General features: G+C 35.4%; 1 protein-coding gene across 1 annotated transcript in view; it reads left to right on the top strand.

The window, feature by feature from the left end:
- Nucleotides 1–19,200, top strand: part of CLGN (calmegin) — a 74,738-nt gene that overhangs the window by 40,759 nt on the left and 14,779 nt on the right. The window contains exons 8-11 of the mRNA XM_043971923.1: nucleotides 6,838–7,027; nucleotides 11,436–11,549; nucleotides 11,686–11,836; nucleotides 17,865–18,080. Of these exons, the coding sequence (XP_043827858.1) occupies nucleotides 6,838–7,027; nucleotides 11,436–11,549; nucleotides 11,686–11,836; nucleotides 17,865–18,080 (671 nt within the window). The remainder of the gene's footprint in view (nucleotides 1–6,837; nucleotides 7,028–11,435; nucleotides 11,550–11,685; nucleotides 11,837–17,864; nucleotides 18,081–19,200) is intronic.

The following is a 19,200-nucleotide window of genomic DNA, read 5'->3' as shown; positions in this document are numbered from 1 at the left end:
CTTCCTTATCATCTTGGTAGCTGAAGCTTTGTGGAAATGCTCACCTGTTTTCTTCAAAGCTTTATGTGTGGATGGACCTGAGAAATGGGGTTTATCAACTAGGTTAACAACATAACTAGAGTCTTCTCTATATTTGGTGATAGTAACTTGGCTCTTTTTTTTAAAGGTAATAGTCTTCACTATGTTGTTCTGTGTAAAATAGACGTTGATTTTCACTTTTCTTGCCTCTTTCTGTGCACTTGAAATCCTGAGGTCCTTTCTTTCAAATATAAGAAACAACCCTGAAAACAGAGCCTAGATGAACACTATTTAAGGCGTTAGGGATGTAAATGCAACAACATTCTCATAGCAGACGGGATGATGGCTTACACCTTTCCAGTTTTGCTCAGCTTTTTGAATATGTGTTCTGTGTGCTGCTATATTTATATAGATTGGTTGGTTGGTTTTCTTGGGCAGGGAAAGGGTGTCCAGGAAGTTAGTGATAACCAAACATTTCTCTCAAGTTTCTTCCTTGATAGAGGAAAGAATCACTATGTGTATAAATATATTAAAAATGTACACATAGAATGAGTTTATCTCAGAATTATGATGAAGAAACACTAAAACGAATTCTCTGCCTAGAGAAAATATGAGAAACAACAAATAGATTACAAAATAGAAAACTTAAGTTTTACTTGATGAAGAAGAGAAAGTTGAAACTGGAAGGAAACCCAGAGACTTTCCCTTCTCAATCCTGTTATCCTATGAACACTATCACTTTGGGCCACATCGAAATGATCTGAAGCAGATATGTATCTAGCCCATTGTTTTAGTCTTTTTCTTTCAGAACTATCTGTCAATCACAAAAGTGCCTACTATATGTCAGGTGCTGTTTTAAATGTTGCTAATACTGAGACAAAAGTGAAATCATCCCTGACATTAGCAAGGTTACATTCTAACCAAGAGACAGTGTGTACACATGTAAGTGTAAAATAAAGACAAGGGTAGGTTTTAGTTGGAGGCACCTGGGGAAGAGCAGATTAGTAAAAGTTTCATATTAGAAGGTTATAGTTGAACTGAGTCTTTTTTTGTTTTGTTTTTGAACTGAGTCTTGAAGAAAACTTGGGATTTCAAGAGTGGGGATGCATTCCAGGTATGAGGACAGACAATGCAAATGCATAATGTGTTGAGGGAGGAATGTATGATATCTGAAAAGGCAGAAAGGAACCAGCTTGTGAAGAGTTTGAGTAGGGGAATGACATGGTCAGACTTAGGCTTTAGGAAAATCATATTGGCAACTGTGGAAGATGGATAGTAGTAGAGAGATTTGAAGTAGGGAGACTGGATAAGAGGCTATTTCATTAGTTTGGGTAAGAAGCAATGAAGGCCTGAACTAAGATGGTAGGTACACGAATGGAAAGCAGATAGTGGATATAAGTGATGTAAAGAGGGGGAAAGAATGACAAAAGATTGGATATTATTGTTGTTGTTTGTCCTTTGTTCTGAAAGAGGACCAATGACATAGGGGAGGTGATGTCTTGACTTGCAAGTGAATTGGGTTTAAGTGAAGCAGGGTTATGCAGAGTCACCAGCCTCACTTTCTCCTCCAGAGTCATGTGGGTCCAGTGGCAAGATATATATCAGGACAACTAAAGATGTTCCCAAATGTTTTAAGGCAATTAGGGTTAAGTGATTCGCCTAGGGTTACAGAACTAGTAACTTAAGCCATCCCAACTTCAGGGCTAGTGCTCTATCCACTGTGCTACCTAGCTGCCCCAGGGATTGGTTGTACATGGGTGGGGGGCGGGGTGTCAAATAATGCAATCTTAGTTCTGTGTCATTGATAGCCAGTCAGAAGAAGACATACCTCAGTTGCTCTGTCATCTTACTAATTGTTATACAAGACCCTCTTGTTTAATTAAGATCTTTGGTTATTGAGAGACCATAGACCCAATCTATTGGTTACCACTAGCTTAAATAGTAAATTGATCGTGCTTAGAAGTACATCTTAGATATGTAGAACTAGATATACCTCTGGAATATCAAGTTCAAATTGGGCATTGATAGAGCTTAGTAGAGAGACCAGGACTGGATATATTGATCTGCAAGTTGGCTACAAAGAGGTTATAATTAAGCCCATGGAAGCTGATGAGGTCATCATATGAGAGTGTAGACAGAGAAAAGAGAGCTCAGAACAGAGTCTTGGGCTATAGTGTTAATGGGCATGACACTGTCTTGAGATAATCTAGCAAAGGAGACTAAGGAAAGACAGGAGAAGCAGTAGAAATGTTAGGAAAACCTCAGGATTTTTAGTAGGACAAACACATGCTATAGAAAAGTCTAGATGGGGAAGATTAAGAAGAGGCCATTAGATGTGATGAGATGTTGGTAACCAGCATCCAAATGTCAGTTTTAAAGTAGCTAGAGAGGAATTGAAGACAATTAGCATTAATAATGACATTTATATAAAATTTTTACTTCAAAGTTTTCAAAGGGCTTTATACATAGAGTATCTCTTTTGATGCTTGAAACCTCTCTGTGTCATAGATGCTGTTAACTCCATTTTACAGAAACAGACTCAAAAGGATTAAATGACTTATCCATGGTTACATAGCCAGTGTTATAGGTGGGATTTGAACTGACTTAATTCTTCTTCATTTAATCTGCTCTGCTGCTGTACTGCCCTGCCTTTATTAAAGATTCACATGGTAACAAAAGCTCATTTTTAGTACCAATATTTTCATGTCAAAAACATTTAGTAAGGGCCTAGTATGTGTCAGGTACTTTGCTAAGCACTGGGCATACAAAGAAAGGTAAAAGACAATCCCTTCCCTTGAGGACCTCACAGACTAACAACTATGTACAAACAAGCTCTGTTTAGGATAAATTGGAAGTAATAAACAGAAGGGCACTAGTATTATGGGGGGGTCTAGGAAGGCTTCTTGTAGAAGGGGATATTGTGGTTGGGATCTGAAAGCCAGAAAAGCCAGGAGGCAGTGATGAAGAGCAAAAGACTTGCAAGTATGGGAAGCAGTGTTCTATGCCTTTCATCCCCTTTCATCAAGGAAAGGAGGAAGATGCATTTTCCTGTCTCTTTGGAGTTCAAGGTCAGTCATTATAATTACCCAATATTCAGTTTCATTTTGTTGTTGTCATGATAGATAAGTTCTTAACACAAGAAGGACCAGGCATGGCAAGTGATGCAAAAACTTTATTTTGAAGTAAAAATTTCAATCATACTATCTTTTTGGCATGTGGATTCTTAAAAATAAATTCAGCATGTCATTTGATGTAGCTTGATCCCAAAGTATTCTTAACTTCTGATCCCAGCATTAACCAAGATACTGCAGGGTCAGGAGAAAGGAGAAAGAGTATGGTCCAGAAAGAGATACTGTACTTTGAATATGTGCATATTCCCTCCAGTTTGTAGCCTATTCACATCTTACCCTGTTCCCTGCTTATCTGTGTCCTATATGTCTTCCAGAGGAAGTCTGTCTACCATATGAGAGGCTTTCCTCTAGGTTTCTTGACATTACATGGATAAAAAAATTGCTAATCTGTTAGCTCTTAAAACTACGTATATTCTTTACAAGTTATACATCTCTGATATGAGCATATTTCTAGTTAATGATGTGGCCAGTCATACATGCCCACAAGGCATTTTTTGGTTGCTGTTTGGGTGACTCACAACTTCAGATCTGGAGATTTTTGCTATTCAAATATTTATATAGAGGCAGCTAGGTTACACAGTGGATAGAGTACTAGGCCTGGAATCAGGAAGATCCATGTTCAAATCCAGCCTCAGATTCTAGCTTTGTAACCTTGGACAAGTCACTTAACCTCTGTTTGCCCCAGTTTCCTCAGCTGTAAAATGTGGACAATAACACTTAACTCTGAGGGTTGTAGTAATGAGCAAATAAGAGATTTGTAAAGCACTTAGTACAGTCTCTAGAAAATAGTAGGTGCCATATAAATGCTAGTTGTCATTGTTTTTATTAACCAAAATTATTTTAATTTAAACTTATTGTAAACTATAGACTTAGAATTTTAGAGCTAGAGGGGCCTTAGAAACCATTTAATGAAACACATTTGTTTTACAGATGAGACAGCTCTTTAAATTTGCATTCTGCCCTATGTAACCTCTTCACATTTATAAAACAATCAGGATTTTCTAGGCTTTCTGAGAATGGTTACCATGGTAATATCTTGAAATTTTTTAGGGTGGGGGAAGAAGCTAACCTGAGGTATAAAAACATCATTGTTGGAAGAGGAAAGTGGGGCTATTGCTATCCAACTACTGTTTATAATGAGAGGTACTTTGTTAAATTTTATTTGGGGGAAATATTTCACAGTCATTTCTCATGCTGATAAGGCTGTACTGTAGATGACAGCATAGTAAAATATTTGTTTTTCTCCATAACTTGGACTTGTTTTGGGGGGGTTTTTGTTTGTTTTTCTTTTTTTTCCCTCCATAGCTTTGAGGGACTATAATATGGGAAAACTATTTAATAATTGGTACTTGTTCATTTGAAAAGAAAAGTCATTAGTGATCGTTATAAATGGCTTCATTTCATATAGATCCTTGGGTGTGCCTTGGCAGGTAGACTTTCAGATATTTTATATTGTCTACAGTTATTTTAAATGGAATTTCTCTGTCTCTTGCTGCTGGACTTTGTTGGTCATATATAGCAATGCTGATGGTTTATGTGGGTTTATTTTGTACCCTGCAACTTTGCTAAAGTTAATTGTTTCAAGTAGTTTTTTAGTTCATTCTCTGGGATTCTCTAAGTATACCATCATATACTGCAAAGAGTGATAGTGTATATTCTAATTCCTTCAATTTCTTTTTTTTCTCTTATTGCTAAAGCTAACATTTCTAGTACAATATTGAAAGATAGCAGTGATAATGGACATCCTGGGTTTCACCCCTGATCTTATTGGGAATACTTCTAACTTATCCCCATTACATAAAAAGCTTGCTGATGATTTTAGATAGAGATAGCGCATTATCATTTTAAGGAAAACTCAAATGGCTTCATTTCAGTGGCTCTTTCCAGTCTTTCACCTTTCTTGTAGATAACAGAGATCTTAAATTCTGCTTGCTGCCATGATTTAGAAAAAAAGCAGAACTAGGCAGATCCTTATTTTCTTTAAGCTATTCCAAAGATTTTGGTTTTTTAAAAAGCATTTTATGTGTTATATGAAAATGACTCCTCTTTAATGTAGGATGTGTACTTTGACATATCATATAGTAATGCTACTTTTTTCTGACCATGCATATTATCTCACATTGTCTTTTTTGTGGTGGAAAGGTATGCTGGCTAGTAGTCTTTGGCCATGGGTTTGTTCAGGTATTCTTAAACTAGGATGAGTGAATTTGCCAGAGTTTTTAAAAAATCGTTTGGTAACTATATTTCAAGAGAATTGGTTTCTGTTATAATCTTGTGTATTTTATATATTTAGAAATTTCTGAGAAGGGGCCATATTAAACTGCCAAAAGGTCCCCCTCCCCTCCCTCTCTCTTCTCTCCTCTTTCTCTCTCTCTCACACACACACACACACACACACACACACACACACACACACACACACACACACACACACACAAACCCCCCCCCAAAAAAAAAACAAAACTCTTGGATTCAAGTGAAACTAACTAGCCATGGAGGATTCCCTTGGCCATCTGATTAAGCACCATGTTCTAAAAACAGAGGTATTAAGTATATTACAATAGAGAAATAGTTATTTATTTATGTTGTTTGTGATTTGGAGAATTATTTCATCTGGTTGTTTATAATTTGCAATTCTTTCTTTGAGGACCATGTTTTTATATGCTTTGACCATTTACCTAGTGGGGTAATAACTTTTGGTCTTATCTTTCTGTTAGTTCTCTGTATATGTTAGCCATCATGCCCTTATCAGAGATATTTATACTAAGTTTTTCCCCCACCTAACTGCTTCCCTTCTTATCCTAGTTTATATTAATTTTAATCATGCAAAAGCTTTTCAATTTCATCTTACATTTAATTTGGATTATTTGGGATTACTGTGAAAATAACAACAAATGATTTTTGTTGTTGTTGTTAAGTGGAGTTAAGTGACTTGCCCAGAGTCACACAGCTAGTTAGTGTCAGAGGCCAAATTTGAATTCATGTCCTCCTGACTCCAGGATCAGTGCTCCAGCCACTATACCACCTAGATGCCCTACAACAAATGATTATAAAGTAATTGGCAAGTGTTTAAGACATGTTTTTAAATAATACCTAAATGACAGGTTATTCTAGTCTACCTTATTTTTTTCATTATTCTTTTGGGTAAAGAAAGTATCCTAGGTTGTAGTTTAATGGTCTAGAACAGTAGTTCCCAGCCTAGGGTACAGGATTGCCTGTCTAGAACATGGAAATTATTTGGTAATGACATATTTCCCATTGAAACTAAATTTTATTACTTGCACGTGAATGGTAACCATGAAGTTCTGTTTTCTTTCATTGCGATTTACTGAGAAAGCTAAAGGAACATGGTGATTGAACAAGTTTGGTAATACCCCAGCTCCAGAACATATTCTAGGCTTGATTTTGCCTGTCTCCATGCTGCTATTGCTATTCTCCAAGGGAGTATCACAAATTTGAATTCCAAATCATTATGATTCCCTTTCTTCAAAGTATCAGTGACTCAGCTGCTTCTAGCTGGGAGAGCCAGGTGTTTAGTGAGTTGTGTGTACTTGTTATTTCATTTGCATTTTTACCTAACCTTTACCAAATTATAACTTTTTCCATTTGGCTTGTGATCAGTTTTCTTTTAAGAGATTGTTGTTATGTTTCCACACAAACTAACATATCTGTTTAAATTGGACTTTAGTGATGAACCCAGATAATACATTTGAAGTGTATATTGACCAAGTGGTTGTGAATCAGGGAAGCCTTTTAGAGGATGTGGACCCTCCAATCAACCCCCCTAAAGAAATTGAAGATCCTGATGACAAAAAACCTGATGATTGGGATGATAGACTAGAAATCCCTGATAATACTTCTGTTAAACCAGAAGATTGGTATGTTCTTGGGTTTTTTTTTTTAATTCAATTACAACTGCTTTTGTAACTTGCATATATTAGGTACTCAATTAATACTTACTGAATCAGTGAATGAGATGTACTTTAGACTTTTCTAACTATGAATTGTATGTCACTTTTAAACACCAAAATTTTTTTTAAGAAGCCATTTTATTTTATTTTAATTAATAAAATATTTTATTTTTTTCCCATTATATGTAAAGATAGTTCTCAACTTTTGTTTATACAAGCTTTCCAATTTCAGATTTTTTTCCCTCCCTCCCCTCCCTCTCCCCTCCCCTAAACAGCAGGTAATCTGATATAGGTTTTTATATATATATATATATATATATATATATATATATATATATATATATATATATGTATATATGTATATATGTATATATATATATACACACACACATACATACACACACATAATAACATTAAACATTTCTGCATTAGTCATGTTATAAGAGAAAAATCAGAGCAATGACGAAAAACCTCAAAACAGAAAAACATCAGCACCAAAAACAAAAGAAATAGTATGGTTGGTTCAGCATCTATACTCCACAGTTCTTTTTTTTTTTTTTTTTCCCCTGGATTTGGAGATCCTCTTCTATCATGAGTTCCCTGGAACTCTTCTGTACCATTGCATTGGTGAGAAGAATATCGTCCATCACAGTAGATCAACACTCAATGTTGATGATACTGTGTACAATGTTCTTCTGGTTCTGCTCATCTTACTCATCATCAGCCCACGCAAGACCCTCCAGGTTTAAAGAAGCCATTTTAATGAAAATATTTCTCTGCCTTTCCCTCTTTTCTTTCTTTTTTCTTTTTTTTTTGTGGGTCAATGAGGGTTAAGTGACTTGTCCAGGGTCACACAGCTAGTAAGTGTCAAGTGTCTGAGGCTGGATTTGAACTCAGGTATTCCTGAATCCAGGGCCGGTGCTTTATCCACTGCGCCACCTAGCTGCCCCCTTTCCCTCCTTTCTTAAAAACAGAATATGATGAACAAAATTTAACCTTATCCTTATATCTCAGAATCATCATTATGGACATATATTGTTATATTTTAATGTGGAAATCTCCACAAGAACTACTGAAGTGTTTGGAGCTAATTGTGGAATAGCTAGTTTCTAACCAGCCCTTATTAAATTGGCTTTCTGGTGTATTATGAAAAGACTAGCCTATAGCTGTTTCATCACTAGGGACCCTCAGGGGAAGAGCTGTTACATTTATAGTATTGAGTTAAATCCCTAAAGCGAAAATCATGATATATAAGGTAGTCATGTCCTTGCACCATGCATTTCTCAAGCATCTAGAGGGAATATTAGTTTGACCTTTGTATGTGTCCTACAGGGTACCTTGGTGACATATGGTAAATTTCATTTCCAAAAAGTGGGGACATTTATTACCCCATTTCTTTGAATAGTAAAATACTTACTATTACATTACTCCTTTATCATTCTCTTTTTTCCTCTTATTCATTCATTCATTCAATCATCTAATTTATTTATTTATGGATATATGTATGTATCTTTTTTTACCCCTTTATCATTCTCAATCCGAAATAGGTAAAACTTCTTATTCTTTATGTAGGTGCAAAATAATATAAAAAGGAAATGGTAGGCACTTGTTTGCCAGTAATTTAGATATAAAATTAGAGTACATGGATAAGGAAAATAACTATTTTCCAAACCTGATAAAAACTTAGGTTTTGCTTGAGTTATATTGAAAGACATGTTATTGGTTTCTTAAACTATACTACAATTAGTTAAAATCCAGTTTGCCTCTAGTTTCAGAAGCTAGAGACAACACTGTCTTTCCAGAATTGGCAATAGAAAATATCAGGGGTCATGAATCAAATTTATAAGAAAGAAGTCATTCCCCAATTGAGAAATGGTTAAAGGATATCAACTGGCAGTTTTCAGATGAAGAAATCAAAACTATCTATTGCCATATGAAAAAATGTTCATAATCACTCTTGATTAGAGAAATGCAAATTGAAACAACTCTGAGGTACCACCTCACATCCATCAGATTGGCTAATATGACAAAAAAGGAAAATAGTCATTGTTGGAGTGTTGGAGAAGATATGAAAAAATTGGAACACTAATGCATGGTGGAGTTGTGAACTGATCCAACCATTCTGTAGAACAATTTGGAACTATGCCCAAAGGGCTATAGAACTGTGCACACCCTTTGATACAGCAATACCACTACTAGGTCTGTATCCCAAAGAGATCATAAAAAAGGGAAGAGGACCTACATGTACAAAAATATTTATAGCAGCTCTCTTTGTGGTGGCAAAGAATTGGAAATTGAGGGGATGCCCATCAATTGGGGAATGGCTGAAAAAGTTGCAGTATATCAATGTAATGAAATACTACTGTGCTGTAAGAAATGATAAGCAGGCAGATTTCAGAAAAACCTGGAAAGACTTAAATGGACTGATGCTGAATGAAGTGAGCAGAACCAGGAGAACATTGTACATAGTACCAGCAACATTGTGTGATGATTAACTGTGATAGACTTAAGCTCTTCTCAGTAATACAGTGATCCAAGACAATTCCAAAGAATTCATGATAGAAAATGTTCTCCACATCTGGAAAAAGAACTGTGGAATCTGAATGAAGATTGAACCATATGCCATTTTTACTTTTTGTGTTTTTCTTTTTTGAGGTTTTTCCCTTTTGTTGTGATTCTTTTTTCACAACATGACTAATGTGGAAATGTTTAATATAATTGTACATATATAACGTATATCAGATTGCTTGCTGTCTTAGGGAGGGGGAGGAAAGGGATAGAGGGAGAAAAATTTGGAACTAAAAATCTTATAAAAATTAATGTTGAAAACTATCTTTACATATAACTGGAAAAAAGAAAATACTATTAAGATAAAAAAAATACCAGGGTTCAGTTGATATAACAATTAACCATGAGGCACTCAAAAAAGAATAATGCTATGTTAAAACTGAAATAGACGTTAGAGAACAGCTAGTAGAGTTTGTTTATTTTAACAAGGGAATTGAGATTCAGTGAAGTTAAGTAAATTGCATAAGACTACCCAGTTGCTAGTTATAGAATAAAATCCAGCTCTCCTGGTTTCTAGCCTGAGACTTATTCAACACCACCATATTGTCACTTATTTAAAGTTTGGGGGTTGTAGCAAGGGGATACTTATTTGGTTTTTGGGTTTTTTTGTTTTTTTTTAGTGAGGCAATTGGGGTTAAGTGACTTGCCCAGGGTCACACAGCTAGTAAGTGTTAAGTGTCTGAGGCTGGATTTGAACTCAGGTACTCCTGACTCCAGGGCCGGTGCTCTATCCACTGTGCCACCTAGCTGCCCTGGATACTTATTTGTGACAGTGCCTTCTATTTCAAATACATGGGGTACAGGTAAATTGTAGCAGTAACAACAACCTACTAATTTTTATAAGGAAAAATAGTGGAAAAAACACTGTAAAATGTACCAATACAAAGATGTAGGAGTTAAAAAATTAACTAAAACAGAATCATGCACACATACCAGTTTTTCTTTCATATGTTATATCAGATTTATTTTTCCTAGGAAGCAAGATGATATTTTATCAAAGCAATTCTGATCTGAAGTTTTGGTCATCCTAATGGTATCTTTTCCAAAATGATCAATCAAGAAAGATAATATTGATCGTTGTAAACACTGTAATTTAGTTATTTCTTTAAAAACTAAAGTAGTGAAGGGGCGGCTAGATGGTGCAGTGGATAAAGCACTGGCCCTGGATTCAGGAGTACCTGAGTTCAAATCCGGCCTCAGACACTTAACACTAGCTGTGTGACCCTGGGCAAGTCACTTAACACCAATTGCCTCACCAAAAAAAAAAACCAAAACTGAAGTAGTGAAGAGAACTAATTTTCTAAACCTGCCTGCCACCACCAAAAACCTCAAAAATACAGGAAAAGCTTTTCAACAAGGAGAACTGTCACAAAGTGGAATAGGTTACCTTGAGAGATTATACTTATACCCCTCACCAGGCTGGAAGCCATGATGCTGTAGAGGGAATGACTCTGATGCTTAGACTGGATAATCTCAACAGTCCTGTAAGCTATAAATAATAGCCCTATAATATATATGGATATATGCTGCTATAATTTGTTATTCAAAATGATAAAAATAATGCTCCCATTGGTTACAGCCATTAGGCTTTTCACAACTAAAGGTGAAAATACTTAGAGATTATTCTTTTAAAGGACTTTGAATATATTTATTTAACATGTGTTTACTTTTTTAAATCACATAGTCTTAATGGTATGTATAATATAACCACTAAATGAATTGTATGAAAATTGAATTAAACAGTGGCAGCACATTTTGAAAATATGTAGTGATTTGCATTTATAGTAATATGATTTTCTTTTTAAAGGGATGAAAGTCAGCCTGCCCAAATAGCAGATCCTGATGCTTTTAAACCTGAGGGCTGGCTTGATGATGAACCAGAATATATTGAGGATCCTAATGCTGAAAAACCTCCAGACTGGTAAGGATCCTCAATTTCTGGATGCACATTTAAGGTCTTTTTCTCCCTTTTTTGGTTTCAAATATTTTATTTAACCTGAAGGAGAAAAGATGTGAAAACTACTTTTTGCTACTTTGTGATGTATGCATATCTACAGGAATGAAGACATGGATGGCAGTTGGGAAGCCCCTCGTATTCCCAATCCAGCATGTAAGATTGGATGTGGACAGTGGCAGCATCCCATGATTGACAACCCAAAATACAGAGGGAAATGGGAACCTCCGATGATTGATAACCCCAATTATCAGGTAGTATTCCCTTGTCCCAGATTCTCAATAAGTATTTTTATGCTCCATGCTAAGAGTTAAGTTTTGATTTTTATAAATCCACACTGACTTCAGAAAATAAAGTATAAAAATATAGCTACTTTATTAGGGCACAATAGTTTGATTAATGCATCTTAAAATGTTGAACTTGAACCCTCAGTGTAATTTTCCAGTATTAATTTAAAGACTTTTTTTTTTCAGAAGAAGAATATTTTATTGTGATTTTTGTGTTGAGTTAGGTATAAAGCTTCATGTGGAAATATATTAATTTACAAATTAGCCCTGAGTAAAAGTATATAATAAGTCAGGCAGCATAGTATATAATTGGAAGAAGACTGTACTGATTCAAAAGAACTGGTTTAAGTTTAGGCTCTGTCCCTGAGGGAAAACAATGACTTTGGAATACAGATTTGGATTTGAACAGTGACCCAGCTTAGCTGTAACCTGTGTAAACCATGAGCAAGTCACCTCACCACTTTGGACCTCAGCTTCCTCCTCTGTCACATGAGGAATTTAGGGGTAGATGGTTTCTATGGTCTCTTCCAATGATAAATAATATAATACAACCTTGTGTTAAGGGCTAAAATTCTAGCTAAACTGTCTAAAATATCTAATGAATGGTCGCCAATAAATTATAAGCTTTAGCAAGAGTTAGACTTTTAAGCATTTATTAAGGAGAATAAGAATTTGGTAAAGAGAGAGAAAGGCCTAGATTCCTATCTATTAAAGGGAGAGCACATTTCTAGCTCCCTTCTCCGCCAGCGTCCCCAGGAAAGAGCGCGAGACTGAGCGCCAGTCTCTTCCTTCCTCCTCCCACTAGCCCGCATCACTTCCTGACTCCTGGTCTTGCCCTCAAAGACCTTCCCTTCATGGGCAGAACTCTTCTACAGTAAGTATCCAGCAGGTGGCGTCATTCCAATCGTTACAGTCCCCCCCTGTTGTTCCTCAAGAAACAAAATGTTTCCTTGACGGAACAGTAAAAACAATATAATAACTATTGCTAACTAATAATATGTGAACAACAGTATAGAAAAGGAAGAGAGGAAAGTTTTGTCCAGAGGGGTGATTTTTTTTTTTGTCCTCATGAACCGACGCTTTGACATTAGTCTTGCAAAGGGAGGGCCTCTGCAGAGAATACATGTTACAGATGGTGTATATTATAACAGAAAGAGAAAAAAAAACAACAAAAACAACAAATCAAAACTGTTCATTTAAAGTCTCTGAAAGTCTTTTCTCAGATGTCCTCTAGGTGTAGTCGTGGAATGGAAGTCTTTTCAGGGGTTGATGTGTGGATGCTGGTAATCAGCCAGGAAATTTCCTACAAAATTGAGCTTAATACAACTTTAAAATAGCTTTGTCAATAATCAAATCAAACAATGAAAGTTCTCAAAAACATGTCTAAGGGAATACAGAATCTTAGTTGTTAACACGTGAAACATACAATAAAACAAAAATTGAACCATTCTTTAAAATTACATTATTATTATAGTCCCCCCTTATGGAGAGTAATTGAGAAGACAATTGCTGCGATATTAATTTTTAAAAATAATTTTTATCTTTGTTTCATCACTTTTTGCATCATCTGCCTAATTATCCTCATGCCATTATGAGAAATTAGAAAATCTAATATAATTGGTAACAGGTGTCAAGGCCAAATTCAACACTGTTATTTATCATGACACCTGAGATAATTATGGGGGTTACCATAAAAGAACAGAGAAATGATGGGATATGAGCATTCCCACACTTGAGCAATATGTACTGCCCATACAGTATGCCAGGCTTAAAATAGGTGGATGGAATATATGTCCATGCCACCGAACATATTGGAAGAAACTGAGTCAGACTTAATCAGATGCATGGGATTGAGATGTCCATGGCATCAGGCATATAGGAGGGAGCATAGAAGCCAGGTGTAGGAGTGAGATGGGTGGGATGAATACTTCCAGCCATCTGTACAATATTGTGGGGAAAAATAAAATAAAATATTAAACCAAGAGAATCCAACCTCAACATTTGTCAAAAGCCGTTCCCTCAGCCATACCTTGACTTCATGCATGTCTCCCCTCATGTGACAGTTCAGTGTCTGCTCTTGCATGTATTCCTCTTGTGATTGGATGGCATCTTGGCCAACTGGCATCTGATAACTCAGAATAAAGGCAATTAATGTCTTAAATGATAAGTTCCCATAATCCAAGTCTCATATGGATTTAAAAATTGAGGATAATAAATGATTGCAAAAAATGTGAATACATCTTGACTCAGAACACAATATATAATTATGCAACAATTTCAAATAATACCCCTTTTTTTTTAACTTAGTATTCAATTACTTTTTTGAAAAATCTGAACATATTTAAATACAAGTTAAAGCACAACACAATCTCAAAGAAAACTTTTACAAATGTTCCCCTCTTTTTTTTTTCGGAATATGCTTATCAAAAATAATACTTCTAGAATCAATTTACACTTGCCATGGCAAACAATTTGCCAGGGAAATGCTTTAAAGAGTTTGATCAAATAATCAGTTGAGAAAAAATAACAAAAACAAACAACTCAGAATATGGGAGCACAATACTCCTAGAATTAACATTGTATAATAAAATCAAACCATCTTGCAATGTTTCAAAATTAGATAGACAAATGAATAGAAGAAAATACACATGGAACAATAAAATACAGTGAAATTCAAACTAAGGAAATCTAAATGAATATGAACTTAATATCAATAAGAGTATTATAAAATATAAACTTGATCACATGACTATAAAAAGCTTTTACAAATATTCTCCTTGTTTTAAAAACTAAGTATAAGACACAATCTCAAAAGCATGAAAATCTCTATGAAAATAAACCCATTACCATTAATTTCAAAATGTAGAAGTAATAGCATAGAAATCCTATGTAACCTCTGAACTGATACAATTACTCTGAGTGAATTCAGAACACTTTTGATTCCGATATCTAAAATCCCCAATACTCATATCAATACCTTGCTGCTTACTTCTACATTTCTGTACAATATATACCCTTCCATGCCAAAAGAAGCAGAGTCTTGAACTATGTTGATGATTGTCATTCTTATTCAGCTTAAGTTTTTCTTCTTTAACCCCTCTATATTGTCTGTCGGGCTTTTCACCATACAAATGCTTTATAAGATTACTAATGAAAGACAAAAGCAGGTTAGCAAAATTATGAACAAAACGAGCATATCTGGAATTTAAAGAGTTTTCTAAGATTGTCTCAAAAGCACAGCCAGGCTGGAGAAGGGCTGAGCCTGAAGCTGCAAATGTAGTTAGAGAAAGTTGAGCATGCGCATCAGATCTCTGGACTTCCCAGGCCGGGGAAGCAATGGGCTTGGCCATGGGAGGAGTAGAGGGTGGGGTCTGGGGAGGAGGGGAGGGACCAGAGCAATTTGAATCAGACTTGATTTTGAACTCAGGTCTGGATTCCTCTTCCCCCACTTTGCCTCCAGGTGCTAGGGGATTAAAAGCTTCTAGAGGGTGGGTCATTACCTCCAGGCATGCAAAATTAGAGCAACAATTAGTGTTAGAACTGGGAAAAGCTGCGGGAATCTCTTCAGGTTTCTCTGAAAAAGCATGGTTGGGAGAGGGAGAGATATTTCCTTGTGTGAGTAAGTTGCTGGCTCTTCTAACAAAAATAAAAAGAAAAATAGAAAATCCACAAAAACAAAGCATTAACATGATCTTATCTCCCATTTGTCTGGTTAAACAGACTAAAATCAAAAATAGGGTAATTAGGGAGTTTAAAAGGTCCATTCGAAAAAATTTAAAGGGAAAACACAGCCAGTACACCAGTACTTAGCAGTTAAAGGGAGAGGGAGGAGAAATTTCTTACCCAACCAGAAGATCAGAAGACTGAGGTTTAGCTTTCCTCTTCGTGGTCAGCCATCTGTTAAGGGCTAAAATTCTAGCTAAACTGTCTAAAATATCTAATGAATGGTCGCCAATAAATTATAAGCTTTAGCAAGAGTTAGACTTTTAAGCATTTATTAAGGAGAATAAGAATTTGGTAAAGAGAGAGAAAGGCCTAGATTCCTATCTATTAAAGGGAGAGCACATTTCTAGCTCCCTTCTCCGCCAGTGTCCCCAGGAAAGAGCGCGAGACTGAGCGCCAGTCTCTTCCTTCCTCCTCCCACTAGCCCGCATCACTTCCTGACTCCTGGTCTTGCCCTCAAAGACCTTCCCTTCATGGGCAGAACTCTTCTACAGTAAGTATCCAGCAGGTGGCGTCATTCCAATCCTTGCTTACTAGCTTTATAATCTTAGGAGCCATTTAATTGCACTGAGGCTCAGATTACTATTTTGTAAAATGGGAATTATACCATCTAACCTGAAAACCTCCAATGGAGTGTGGTTGAGGTCTTGATGAGATAATGAAGGTAAAGACCCTGTGATCTGTAAAAATAACATATCAACACATTATTTTATCTTGTGGTATTATAAATAGAGAAAGAGCCAAATTTAATTATTAAGAACATGTTTTAGGGGTTTGATATAAAAAACAGTTTTAAAATATGATTTAACATGTTGATAACTTTCCATCAAATAATTGTAGTTTATTTTCTTACCAGTTATACCCTGACCACTTTTCCTTTTTATTTTTTGTACTTGATAACACAAATGCTAGTTTTTGTTAGTAACATGACTGCTTGTGAAAATACTTACCTCTTAATGTCATAGCTTTTCTATCTCTTTTTATTCAAAATGATAAATTGTATGTTCATTTTGATATTTTTATAATTTATTTCAGTTTTTGTACTATACATTTTGATTTTATGTATATTTCTATTTTACTGACAGTTTGATAATCTATAACTAGACAAGCATTTTCTGAGTAATTCCGTAGTCTATTCATTAGCAACTTTGGTAACTTCTACAAAACATCTTCCTTAGAATATCTTTATAAAAGAATACAAACAATGTATTTAACTGTACATACATCAAAATATGAGAAATTTTTATCATTGTGAATATTACTCTACACCAGTCCAGATTGCAACTTTTCCACATTGTAATTAATGTTTTTATTAATTGCTATGGCCAAAAAGTGACTACTTTGAATTTTTAGAAAACAAATTTACTTTAAGCAAATAATTAATGTGTGCATGTCTCTTGCCTAAAACATTGTCTTAAAATAGGTTTATTTGTTATGTATTTTAGATTTTGTATAGCATTTTTTATATGAAGCTCATGGTGTTGCACAGATAACTAAAATTGCCTGTAATACTCCCAAAGAGTATTGTTATTAGATACATTGCCATTAGAAAGTAGGACAAAATAAGGACAAATTGTCTGCCTAATGAATCCAGCACTCTTATCAAGTTAGGTAAAATAATTGATGTGCTTTGCAGAGTTGGGAGTTCTAGTTCTAACTCTGTCCCTGACCATGAATAAATTGCTTAACTTAAGGACCTTTAGTTTTCTCATCTTTCAGATGAGGGGTTTGGTTTTGTGCTAAGATTCCTTTCTACTCTGAAATTCTGAGTTTTTGAATTTTTTTTCTTTTTTTAAGTTATACAAATGTATGAATGAAGCATTTATTAAGCACATGCCATGTGGGAAGCACTGTGCTAAGCTCTAGGGATTCAAATAGAAAACTAAGTCTCTGCTCTCAAGGAGTTTACATTCTAATGGAGGAAACGACACAAGTATGCAAGGTTTCGCCTGCAAGGTCCCATAGTCCATAGGGTATAGTAGCTAAGCAGATATTAATGCCTCTTTAATGTCATTTCCCCTGGGTTGTCTCCATTGGTGTCTGAGGATAGATGGTCGTCAGGGTAGTAATGGTGGTGACTTACCTCACACATGCTAATTCTTGTCTCTCCAGCAACTTTGTTGCTTCAGCTAGCATAACTAATTTGGTTAAGTAGACATTTTGTTTTATAAGTTATATAAAAGTATATATCATTACATATTGCATAAAATTACTTCTAGTAATTAGATATATAAATCTTATCTCCTTTTGATTTTATTTTTTTTTTATCCAGGGAGAATGGACCCCTCGAAAAATTCCAAATCCAGATTATTATGAGGATAGAAATCCATTTCTTCTGAGTTCTTTCAGTGCTCTTGGCTTAGAACTGTGGTCTATGACATCCGATATCTACTTTGATAATTTTATCATCTGTTCAGATAAGGAAATAGCAGATCGTTGGGCTGAAGATAGTTGGATGGTGAAAAAATTGGTAGCAAAAGCTAATGAGGTATAATATGGACTATAATATTAATAATAATAGTTACATAGTTATGTATGATGGAATTCCACACAATTTTTTTTAATAAGGCAATTGGGGTTAAGTGACTTGCCCAGGGTCACGCAGCTAGTGTCAAGTGTCTGAGGCTGGATTTGAACTCAGGTACTCCTGACTCCAGGGCCGGTGCTCTATCTACTGTGCCACCTAGCTGCCCCCACAATTTTTAATGATGAAATGTTTTATGAAAAATTTTCATAACGAGTAAACCTTTGATATATAATTTGTTTGGGCATAAAATTTTTCATTTGTCTTTTATGATATTACATTTTAAATAGATGTGCTTAAGTTTATTTAGTTAAAAATAGTATCTTTTTCAAATGAGATTTTAGCCCCATTTTTTTCTGTTTGGAAAAATAAAATTTCTAATCATTATAGACATTTCTCACTTGGCAGAATTAAAGCACTGATACTTTTTATAAAAACACTAATAAGTACTGTAGATGTTAAGCTTTTTTTCCAACTTAGTTATCTTGTATTCACATTGGATATAATAATTTCTTTTTTTGTTGTTGTTGTTGTTTTTTTTTTTGTTTTGTTTTAGTGAGGCAATTGGGGTTAAGTGACTTGCCCAGGGTCACACAGCTAGTAAGTTTTTTTTAAGTGTCTGAGGCCGGATTTGAACTCAGGTACTCCTGACTTCAGGGCCGGTGCTCTATCCACTGCGCCACCTAGCTGCCCCTGGATATAATAATTTCAAATCTTAAATGTAGATCTGACTGTGCCACTTCCCTGCTCATTGAGTTCAAGTGGCTTCCTTTTACCTCCAAGATGAGCTATAAAGTCTTCTGTTGGCATTTACATTTCTTTATAAGCTGCCGCCTTCCTACCTTCTCATTCTTCTTATACCTTGCTTCCCTCCATGTATTATCTGATCAGCCTACCAGCAGTTCTTTGCATATCTCACTCTCTCATGTCTGTATTTTAGCATAGGCCTCTGTGCTTGGAATGCTCTAATCCTCCTGTCTGCCTTCTCCTAGCCCCAGTTTTCCCTGGTTTCCTTCAAGATTCAGTTCAAATCTCAACTTTTGCAAGAAGTTTTGCAATGGCCATGATGGACATTTGGAAAAAA

Source organism: Dromiciops gliroides, chromosome 6 (genome assembly GCF_019393635.1).
Source record: "Dromiciops gliroides isolate mDroGli1 chromosome 6, mDroGli1.pri, whole genome shotgun sequence".
Lineage (NCBI taxonomy): Eukaryota > Metazoa > Chordata > Mammalia > Microbiotheria > Microbiotheriidae > Dromiciops > Dromiciops gliroides.
Note: the sequence above shows the minus strand (reverse complement) of the source record. Positions and strands in the feature narration are given on the sequence as shown.